A 12239-nucleotide genomic window follows, 5' to 3' on the forward strand; every position below is an offset into this window, starting at 1 on the left:
AGAGAGGTTGACTTCAAGAACTGCTGACTTAGCCTTAAAGGAAAAAATCCTCACTTGGCCTGCATCTCTGTTCCTTCTTTTGGAAAAGTAAAACAAGAGGAGAGGATTTCCAGCCCCCCGATCCCACCTCTTTTAATCGCCTTCTACAACTTGCAGGGAATATGTGGGAAGTATTCTTTCTCCCCTATCCCCAGGGATAAACAACAGCAGTTATATATCACAAAATATCAAGATACCTGAAACAGGAAGATGTCTTGGTCAACATGAACAAATGATAATGATAATGAATATGAAACCAATAATATAAAAAGATCTCACCCCTTTTCCAAGATCACTCTTCTGATTACCCTATCTACGTTGCTGAGGTTAAATTGAATAAAAGATAATATTGGACATTTAATTTAATGGAACAACTTGTACACCAATCTAATCATCATACTGACTTCTGCTCTGACTCGAATACTTACACTCGGACAAAATCTTATCAGCTAGGGGGACTAACCCAAATATTATTACAACACTCCTATTTCCCATCATATAACATCTGATAAAACATTCAGACACAGACTGAGTAATGGCTAAATAGGGTCACAAACATCCATCTGGAACATTAACATAAACAGTGTCTTTTGTCTGACAAGAAACAGTGCATTTAAAGTAAACCACTTAAAATCTTAGTTACTGATTATTCATTTGATTCTACAGTTCTAAAGATTTTAAGAATCTCGGAAATATATTTTCACACCGTACAATACACATATCATTTAGGGAAGTGAAAGTGAAACCTAGGTTCTTATTCAGAAAACACAATGGAGTCCAGTAATACACCATGATAAATTCCTAAGATAATCCTTTATATCAGACACAAATCATGATCTTTAATAAATGTATCACAAAATTTCAGGTAATTTTGGGAAGGCAACGAATATAAGGATTCCCTCACACCATCATATTCAGTGTATCATTGAACTTCAACATGTTAAACAGGATTCCTAGATTCTATTTATGTCAACAAAATTATATATTTATGCTAGAACTTGAATGGAATGTAACTACCTGAAGCCATTTGCCTCACAGCTATCACTGTTCTCTAAATGCTGATATGTGCTTAATAAAATTATCAATTCTGAACATGGCATAAGGATTACAGTAAACTTTTCAGATTTACATAGAACTAAATTCAAATTAGTACAGCTTCTGTTGTATTCATTATGATATATGAATACATGACCTAGATCAGCCAAGAGTAACCAAATCTTTTGGATCTAAGCTTGAAAGTTTCTATTTGTAACTTAGACTCTCAACTTAATGTAATTTTCCCTTTAGTTTTGAAATGAAATAAAAAACTAAATTGCGTTAAAAATAAAATATTCACATTTCTATTCAAAATATACATATTAACAACCTTGTACAAAATAACGAGATAACTAATCTTTTAACCAGCACAGCTCCATAAAGATGACAATCCAAAAAATACTGAAGTAGTATCTATGTTACTGTATAAATCTTGAAATAGAAAAAAAAAAAAAATATATATATATATATATATTTATAAATAAATATGGGCAATCATCTGCATCATGCCCAAAGTCCTTGGGAAATATTGCCTACAATGATCTTTATGAACAGTTTAAATATGGAATATATACTTTTTAACAACAAGGACAACAAACCATATTCATGCCTCCAGCTTAAATATTGTTATAACATCCCCTTTTGATCATAAATGAAATCCTTTTGTGCTTTAACTATATTACCTCACTATAAACTACAGGTATTACTTGCTTTAAAACACAGTTAATACTGAATGTTTATATATTTACATTATTCAACTAAAATCTGTCAATTTAACCTGAAGCTGGAGTATCATTTTAACCTATAATGCATCCACATTGGAAGATAAGTTAGTACATCAATCATTACAGTTATTATTCTTATATTTGCAGATGACCTCTAATTATTCTCAATGCTGCTATACCCTGACTGAAGCTCCTGTTAGAATCAAATATGAACCTATCACTGTTATTTGCAAGATGGTGCTAGTACACTCCTCACTTGAGCAAATTTTCATTACCAGGAAACTTCATTATATTAAATCACCTTTAATTTTCTAGCCTAATCTGAAATGAATGAAGTGCGCACATCAACAAACTAGCACCATCAGGCTACAACCTTTATGGAGCCGCAACAGAGATTACTCTATTGCATCTGTTTTGGTAATCCGTTTTAGGCAGGTCTAAGTATGTGGGCATTCCACTGACAAGACACCACCTCAAAATATTCGCATTGTATTTATGATGAAGTCTTGGTATACAAGTAGATTGCAACGATCAAACCATAGAGACCAAGTACCTGTGGGATAGAAAAAAAAAAAATTTTTTTTAAATGACTGTCATACTGTGATCTATGATAGAAACTAGAACTGAAGACAAACCTTTAACATTTGTAAAGAAACCGGAACAGCGGAAACTTGATTATACATACATGGAGACCCACTTGCTCCATGAGAATGGCTGCAGTACAGTTCCTAAAATGAGTTAGCAAGTAGGTTCTCTTTGTGTTCACCCCTTCAACAAGCAACGTTATAACAAACTGCAAATTTCAAAGATACTCTTAAGGTACATATTGGAAACTAAAAACAAGGAAATGATAAATATCTGAGCTATAGCAATATATAGTGGTGAAATGATTCAACATATCACTGAAAACATGCCTCAAGTTTCATACAGTTATCATAAAAACAAAAATATGGTTCTGAAACTCTAAATACTTACACTGCCAACTGTTCAACCATGACTTAAACTCTCAAACTTTACTAGTTAGTTTCCTCTTCGTGTCAACTGTAACCATGACAAACTCTCAAACTCCATGTTTCCTCTTCAAGCCTATATAACATTTCTCTAATGAGATAAAACATATTCAGTTGAGTAATTTTCCTATGACAGTTTTCAATGGAAGACTCCAGGAGTTACCCAGGACCTTATGATGTTAATCACACTACCTAAGGACCCCATTTATGGGGCTCCTGATGCTTCAAGACTATACCAAAATCAGTAGCAGAGAAAGGATCAACTCCTTTGGAATGAAGAGTTCTTTGATAAGCTTGTAATCCTTTTCATCCAGTGATGATGAAACAACCTTGCTTATGCTGACTCATCACTTTCACTCGGGTAGAGCCCAGTACTTACGTGTACTTTGTTACTGTTATCAAATAACCCTGGGGCTCCTCCTCTTAGGACTTTTACAGCTCCAAGCTTGCATCGCCATCAGTAGGAGTAAAAGGAAAGAATCCTTTGGACAGAGAAGTTCTTTGATACCTACTTATGTGTTTGAGTACAGTCTCATCAAAGAAACTTCTGCTTCAAAGAGTCCACCTATCCCTGTTATTGGGTGTTGGGGATCCTCGGGCTGTCAGAGCCCTGGAAAAAATGGTCCCACAGTAACACCAGGATCTTTAACGAAAGAAGTCCTAAGGTATCAATATATGTACATTTTTTTTTTTTTTTTTTGTCGCTGTCTCCCGTGTTTGCGAGGTAGCGCAAGGAAACAGATGAAAGAAATGGCCCAACCCACCCCCATACACATGTATATACATACGTCCACACACGCAAATATACATACCTACACAGCTTTCCATGGTTTACCCCAGACGCTTCACATCCCCTGATTCAATCCACTGACAGCACGTCAACCCCGGTATACCACATCAATCCAATTCACTCTATTCCTTGCCCTCCTTTCACCCTCCTGCATGTTCAGGCCCCGATCACACAAAATCTTTTTCACTCCATCTTTCCACCTCCAATTTGGTCTCCCACTTCTCCTCGTTCCCTCCACCTCCGACACATATATCCTCTTGGTCAATCTTTCCTCACTCATTCTCTCCATGTGCCCAAACCATTTCAAAACACCCTCTTCTGCTCTCTCAACCACGCTCTTTTTATTTCCACACATCTCTCTTACCCTTACGTTACTTACTCGATCAAACCACCTCACACCACACATTGTCCTCAAACATCTCATTTCCAGCACATCCACCCTCCTGCGCACAACTCTATCCATAGCCCACACCTCGCAACCATACAACATTGTTGGAACCACTATTCCTTCAAACATACCCATTTTTGCTTTCCGAGATAATGTCCTCGACTTCCACACATTCTTCAAGGCTCCCAGGATTTTCGCCCCCTCCCCCACCCTATGATCCACTTCCGCTTCCATGGTTCCATTCGCTGCCAGATCCACTCCCAGATATCTAAAACACTTTACTTCCTCCAGTTTTTCTCCATTCAAACTTACCTCCCAATTGACTTGACCCTCAACCCTACTGTACCTAATAACCTTGCTCTTATTCACATTCACTCTTAACTTTCTTCTTTCACACACTTTACCAAACTCAGTCACCAGCTTCTGCAGTTTCTCACATGAATCAGCCACCAGCGCTGTACCATCAGCGAACAACAACTGACTCACTTCCCAAGCTCTCTCATCCCCAACAGACTTCATACTTGCCCCTCTTTCCAAAACTCTTGTATCCACCTCCCTAACAACCCCATCCATAAACAAATTAAACAACCATGGAGACATCACACACCCCTGCCGCACACCTACATTCACTGAGAACCAATCACTTTCCTCTCTTCCTACACGTACACATGTCTTACATCCTCGATAAAAACTTTTCACTGCTTCTAACAACTTGTCTCCCACACCATATATTCTTAATACCTTCCACAGAGCATCTCTATCAACTCTATCATATGCCTTCTCCAGATCCATAAATGCTACATACAAATCCATTTGCTTTTCTAAGTATTTCTCACATACATTCTTCAAAGCAAACACCTGATCCACACATCCTCTACCACTTCTGAAACCACACTGCTCTTCCCCAATCTGATGCTCTGTACATGCCTTCACCCTCTCAATCAATACCCTCCCATATAATTTACCAGGAATACTCAACAAACGTATACCTCTGTAATTTGAGCACTCACTCTTATCCCCTTTGCCTTTGTACAATGGCACTATGCACGCATTCCGCCAATTGAGGCCTCCGGCACCTCACCATGAGTCATACATACATTACATAACCTTACCAACCAGTCAATAATACAGTCACCCCCTTTTTTAATAAATTCCACTGCAATACCATCCAAACCTGCTGCCTTGCCATCTTTCATCTTCCGCAAAGCTTTTACTACCTCTTCTCTGTTTACCAAATCATTTTCCCTAACCCTCTCACTTTGCACACCACCTCGACCAAAACACCCTATATCTGCCACTCTATCACCAAACACATTCAACAAACCTTCAAAATACTCACTCCATCTCCTTCTCACATCACCACTACTTGTTATCACCTCCCCATTTGCGCCCTTCACTGAAGTTCCCATTTGCTCCCTTGTCTTACGCACTTTATTTACCTCCTTCCAGAACATCTTTTTATTCTCCCTAAAATTTAATGATACTCTCTCACCCCAACTCTCATTTGCCCTCTTTTTCACCTCTTGCACCTTTCTCTTGACCTCCTGTCTCTTTCTTTTATACATCTCCCACTCAATTGCATTTTTTCCCTGCAAAAATCGTCCAAATGCCTCTCTCTTCTCTTTCACTAATAATCTTACTTCTTCATCCCACCACTCACTACCCTTTCTAATTAACCCACCTCCCACTCTTCTCATGCCACAAGCATCTTTTGCGCAATCCATCACTGATTCCCTAAATACATCCCATTCCTCCCCCACTCCCCTTACTTCCATTGTTCTCACCTTTTTCCATTCTGTACTCAGTCTCTCCTGGTACTTCCTCACACAAGTCTCCTTCCCAAGCTCACTTACTCTCACCACCCTCTTCACCCCAACATTCACTCTTCTTTTCTGAAAACCCATACAAATCTTCACCTTAGCCTCCACAAGATAATGATCAGACATCCCTCCAGTTGCACCTCTCAGCACATCAACATCCAAAAGTCTCTCTTTCGCGCGCCTGTCAATTAACACATAATCCAATAACGCTCTCTGGCCATCTCTCCTACCTACATACGTATACTTATGTATATCTCGCTTTGTAAACCAGGTATTCCCAATCACCAGTCCTTTTTCAGCACATAAATCTACAAGCTCTTCACCATTTCCATTTACAACACTGAACACCCCATGTATACCAATTATTCCCTCAACTGCCACATTACTCACCTTTGCATTCAAATCACCCATCACTATAACCCGGTCTCGTGCATCAAAACCACTAACACACTCATTCAGCTGCTCCCAAAACACTTGCCTCTCATGATCTTTCTTCTCATGCCCAGGTGCATATGCACTAATAATCACCCATCTCTCTCCATCAACTTTCAGTTTTACCCATATTAATCGAGAATTTACTTTCTTACATTCTATCAAAAAACTCCCACAACTCCTGTTTCAGGAGTACTGCTACTCCTTCCCTTGCTCTTGTCCTCTCACTAACCCCTGACTTTACTCCCAAGACATTCCCAAACCACTCTTCCCCTTTACCCTTGAGCTTCGTTTCACTCAGAGCCAAAACATTCAGGTTCCTTCCTCAAACATACTACCTATCTCTCCTTTTTTCACATCTTGGTTACATCCACACACATTTAGACACCCCAATCTGAGCCTTCGAGGAGGATGAGCACTCCCCGCGTGACTCCTTCTTCTGTTTCCCATTTTAGAAAGTTAAAAAAATACAAGGAGGGGAGGATTTCTGGCCTCCCGCTCCCGTCCCCTCTAGTCGCCTTCTATGACATGCGAGGAATGCGTGGGAAGTATTCTTTCACCCCTATCCCCAGGGATAATATATATATATACACATATATATATACATATATATATACATATACATACACACGCACATATACACACACACACACACATATATATACATATGAAAAATGCAATCCAGTAATCCAATATATGTACATACGTATTTATATAGGGTGAAGGGGGTGCCATTTCATGTGTGGCGCGGTGGCGACGGGAATGGACGAAGGCAGCAGGTATGAATGTGTACATGTGTATATATGTATATGTATGTATATATATTTTTTTTTCTTTTTTTAATTCTCCAGAAGAAGGAACAGAGAAGGGGGCCTGGTGAGGATATTCCCTCAGAGGCCCAGTCCTCTTTTCTTAATGCTACCTTGCTAATGCGGGAAATGGCGAATAGTTTGAAAGAAGTGAAAGAAAAGAAAAGTATGTATATATATGTATACATTGAAATGCATAGGTATGTATATGTGCATGTGTGGGCTTTTATGTATATACATGAGTATGTGGGAGGGTTGGGCCATTCTCTCGTCTGTTTCCTTGAGCTACCTCACTAACGCGGGAGACAGCAACTAAGTATAATAAAAAAAAAATATATGTATATAGGTGTAGGAAAGAAAGAAATCTGCTTCCTTATTCCCAGTGTGAAAGAGGAGACTAATGGGGGCAGGAGCAGGAGGAATGGAAATCCCCTTCCTGTATTTCAATCTCCTAAAAAATGGAACAGAAGGAGCAAAGCAGGGTGAGCTCATTCTCCCTGAGAGATCAGGCTAGGGTATTTAAATGTATGTGGATGTACCAAGATGAGAAGAAAGGTACTATGCTTGAGGACAAAACCTGAATGTTCTGGCTCTGAGTGAAACAACACACATGGGAAAAGAAGAATGGCTTGGAAATGTCTTAGAAGTCAGAGGTTGGAGAGAGAGCACGAGCTAAGGAAAGGGTAGCACTTCTGCTGAAGGCAGAGTTGTGAGAGCATGTGAAAGGGTGTAAAGAAGTGAGCGCAAGACGTATGTTGGAGAAAATGTAAGTGGATTGTGAGTGATGGGTGGTTATAATACACCTGGCCAAGATAAGAAAAATCATTAGAGGCAACTGTTTTGGGAGCAGTTGAGAGTGTCAGCAATTTTGATGCAATAGACTGGTGATAGTGATGGGTTTACTTAAATGTGAAGGCGAGTAATGTGGTAGTTCAGGATGTTATTGTAAGGCATTAGGGCACTCAGTAAAGTCACTAAAACTGGTTAAAAGCTTGGGAGTTGTGTGATGTAATAACTGGCTTAAAAACAGGGGCATACACAAGTATACATATGTGGGTAGGAAAGAGGGTCAGAGGGCATTACTGGATTACATACCAATTGACAGGCATGTAGAGAGAGACTTTTGGATATGGACGTACCAATGGGAGCAGATGGTGGTTTGTCTCATCATTACCTTGTGAAGGCTTGTAGAGGTTTTCAGAAAAGAGGAAATGTTACTGGCAAGGAGTGGATGAGGAGTGGGAGGTATCTAGGGAAGCAGTGCTGGCATGTGAGAGAGATGCTAATGGCATGCATAAGGTGAGAGGCAGGAAGATCAGAAAGGGTAGTGAATGATAAGATGAAATAAAATTGCAAGTGAAAGGAAAAAGAGAATTATATAGGTGGTATTTATAGAGAAAGATTGCAAATAACTGGGAGATGTACAAGAGAAAGCAGCAGGAAGTCAAGTGGAAAGGGCAGAGGTTGAAAAAGACAGCAAAGGAAAGCTGGGTTGAGAGTGTCAGTAAACTTTAGGGAGAATAAGATGTTTTGAAAGGTGATTAATGGTGTGCAAAACACAAAGAGCAAATAGGAACATCCATGAAGGGGGTAAATATGAAGGAAAAGGGGAATATCCCTGAAGGGGGAAAATGGGAAAGTGGTAACAGGTATTGATGAAATGAGGAGGAGATGGACTGAGTATTTTGATAAGTAAGTAAAAGTAGACTGGGGGGGGGAGTGTTTTATAAGGGGGGTGAATAATGTGTAAAAGACAAGAGAACAAATGGGAACCATTGGTGATGGGGACTACAGGGGAAAAGATAACAAGTAGTGATGAAGTGATGAGGAGGTGCAGCAAGTATTCTAAAAGATTGTTAAACGTGTTTGATAATAGGATGGCAGATGTTGGGGAATTAGGTCAATGTGGTATGCAAAGTGAAAGAGTCATGAAGAATGGTTTGATGAAGAGAGAAGAGGTGGCAAAAGTCTTGTTTAAGATGAAATGTGGCAAGGTGGCTGGAGTGGATGGTATTGCAGTTGAATTTATCAAGAAAGGGGCAACTGTGTTGCTGAGTGGTTGGTAAGGATATTCAATTCAAAGTCTGTAGGTATGGATCATGTAGAAGTGCATGAGTAATGGTAAAATGCATGTACAGTGTCAGTGTATAAAGGTATAGCGGATACAGGTGGGTGTTCAAACTAGAGAGGTATAAGTATGTTGAGCATACCTGAAGCTCAAGGGTAAAGGGAAAGAGTGGTCTGTGAATGTCTAGGGAGTAAAGTCAAGGGTTGGTGAGAGGACAAGAGAAAAGAAAGCAGTAGCACTACTGCTGATGCAGGAATTGTGAGAGTATGTGACAGAGTGTAAGAAAGTAAACGCTAGATTGATTGGGGTAAAACTGAAAGTGGATGGAGAGAGATGGGTGATTACTGGTGCCTATACACCTGCTCATAAGAAGGAAAATGAGAGACAAGTGCTTTCACAGCAGCTGAGTGAGTGTGTTAGCAGCTTTGATGCATGAGACTGGGTTATGGTGAAAGGGTGATTTGAATATAAAGGTGAGTAATGTAGCAGTTGAGGGTAAAATTGGTGCACATGGGGTGTTCAGTGTTGTACATGGAAATGGTGAAGAGCTTGTAGATTTGTGTGCTGAAAAAGGACTGGTGATTGGGAATACCTGGTTTAAAAAGAAAGATATACATAGGTATATGTATGTAAGTAGGAGAGATGGCCAGAGAGCATAATTGGATTACGTGTATAGGCGTGCGAAAGAGAGACTTTTGGATGTTAATGTGCTGAGAGGTGCAACTGGAGGGATGTCTGATCATTATCTTGTGGAGGCAAAGGTGAAGATTTGTAGAGGTTTTCAGATGAATGTAGAGGTGAAGAGAGCGGTGAGAGTAAGTGAGCTAGGAAAGGAGACTTGTGTAAGGAAGTACCAGGAGAGACTGAGTGCAGAACAGAAAAAGGTGAGAGCAAATGACGTAAGGGGAGTGGGGGAGGAATGGGATGTATCAAGGGAAGCAGTGATGGCTTGTGCAAAAGATGCCTGTGGCATTAGAAAGGTGGGGGGTGGGCAGATTAGAATGGGTAGTGAGTGGTGGGATGAAGTAGTAAGATTGTTAGTGAAAGAGAAGAGAGAGGCATTTGGACGGTTTTTGCATGGAAATAGTACAAATGACTGGGAGATGTATAAAAGAAAGAGGTAGGAAGTCAAAAGAAAGGTGCAAGAGGTGAAAAAGAGGGCAAATGAGAGTTGTGGTGAGAGAGTATCGTTAAATTTTAGTGACAATAAAAAGATGTTTTGGAAGGAGGTAAATAAAATGCGTAAGACAAGAGAACAAATGGGAACATCAGTGAAGGGAGCTAATGTGGAGGTAAAAACAAGTAGTGGTGAAGTGAGGAGATGGAGTGAGTATTTTGAAGGTTTGTTAAATGTGTTTGATGATGGAGTGGCTGATATAGGGTGTTTTGGTCGAGGTGGTGTGCGAAGTGAGAGAGTCGGGGAGAATGGTATGGTAAACTGAGAAGAGGTAGTGAAAGCTTTGCGGATGATGAAAGCCAGCAAGGCAGCAGGTTTGGATGGTACTGCAGTAGAATTTATCAAAAAAGGGGGTGACTGTGGTGTTGACTGGTTGGTGAGGATATTCAATGCATGTATGGTTCAGATAAGTGCCTGAGGATTGGCAGAATGCATGCATAGTGCCATTGTACAAAGGCAAAGGGGATAAAGGTGAGTGTTCAAATTACAGAGATATAAGTTTGTTGAGTATTCCTGGGAAATTATATGGGAGGGTATTGATTGAGAGGGGTGAAGGCATGTACGGAGCATCAGATTGGGGAGAAGCAGTGTGGTTTCAGAAGTGGTAGAGGATGTGTGGATCAGGTGTTTCCTTTGAAGAATGCACGTGAGAAATACTTAGAAAAACAAATGGATCTGAATGTAGCATTTATGGATCTGGGGAAGGCATTTGATAGAGTTGATAGAGATGATTTCTGGAAGGAATTAAGAGTATACAGTGTGGGAGGTATGTTGCTAGAAGCAGTGAAAAGTTTTTGTCGAGGATGTAAGGCATGTGTACAAGTAGGAAGAGAGGAAAGTGATTGGTTCCCAGTGAATATTGGTTTGCGGTATGGGTGTGTGGTGTCTCCATGGTCGCTTAATTTGTTTGTGGATGGGGTAGTTAGGGAGGTGAATGTAAGAGTTTTGGAAAGAGGGGCAAGTATGCAGTCTGTTGTGGATGAGAGGGCTTGGGAAGTGAGTCAGTTGTTGTTTACTGATGATACAGTGCTGATGGCTGATTCAGGTGAGAAAGTGCAGAAGCTAATGACAGTTTGGTAAAGTGTGTGAAAGAAGAAAGCCGAGAGTAAATGTGAATACGAGCAAGGTTATTAGGTTCAGTAGGGTTGAGGGACAAGACAACTGGGAGGTAAGTTTGAAAGGAGAAAAACCAGGGGAAAGTGAAGTGTATTAGATATATGGGACTAGATTCAGCAGCAAATGGGACCATGGAAGCCAAAGCAAGTCACAGGGTGGGGGAGGGGCTGAAGGTTCTGAGAGCATTGAAGAATGTGTGGGAAGCAAGAACGTTATCTCGGAGCAAAAATGGGTATGTTTGAAGGAATAGTGGTTCCATCAATGTTATATGATTGCGAGGCATGGGCTATAGATAGGGTTGTGTAGGGGAAGGTGGTGAGTTGGAAATGAGGTGTCTGAGGTGTGAGGTGGTTTGATCAAGTAAGTAATGAAAGGGAAAGAGAGATGTGTGGTAATAAAAAAAATGTGGTTGAGAGAGCAGAAGAGGGTGTATTGAAATGGTTTGGTCCCATGAAGAGAATGAGTAAGGAAAGACTGACAAAGAGGATAAATATGTCAGAGGTGGAGGGAACGAGGAGAAGTGGGAGACCAAATTGGAGGTGGAAGGATGGAGTGAAAAAGATTTTGAGCAACTGGAGCCTGAACTTACAGGAGGGTGAAAGGCATGCAAGGAATAGAGTGAATTGGAATGATGTGGTACACCAAGGTTGACATGCTGTCAATGGATTGAGCCAGGGCATGTGAAGTGTCTGGGGTGAACATGGAAAGTTTTGTGGGGCCTGGACGTGGAAAGGGAGCTGTGGTTTCAGTGCATTACACATCCAGGCCCCACACAACTATCCATGGTTTACTCCAGACACTTCACATGCCCTGGCTCAATCCACTGACAG

At 40.5% G+C, this 12239-nt stretch overlaps 1 protein-coding gene across 1 annotated transcript in view; it reads right to left on the reverse strand.

The window, feature by feature from the left end:
* Positions 1–388: 388 nt before the first annotated feature.
* LOC139760477 (V-type proton ATPase 16 kDa proteolipid subunit c) overlaps positions 389–12239 on the reverse strand; it is a 49213-nt gene continuing 37362 nt past the window's right edge. The window contains exon 4 of the mRNA XM_071683754.1: positions 389–2352. Within this exon, the coding sequence (XP_071539855.1) occupies positions 2293–2352 (60 nt within the window). The 3' untranslated portion in view covers positions 389–2292. The remainder of the gene's footprint in view (positions 2353–12239) is intronic.

This window comes from Panulirus ornatus, chromosome 37 (assembly GCF_036320965.1).
Source record: "Panulirus ornatus isolate Po-2019 chromosome 37, ASM3632096v1, whole genome shotgun sequence".
Classification (NCBI taxonomy): Eukaryota; Metazoa; Arthropoda; class Malacostraca; order Decapoda; family Palinuridae; genus Panulirus; species Panulirus ornatus.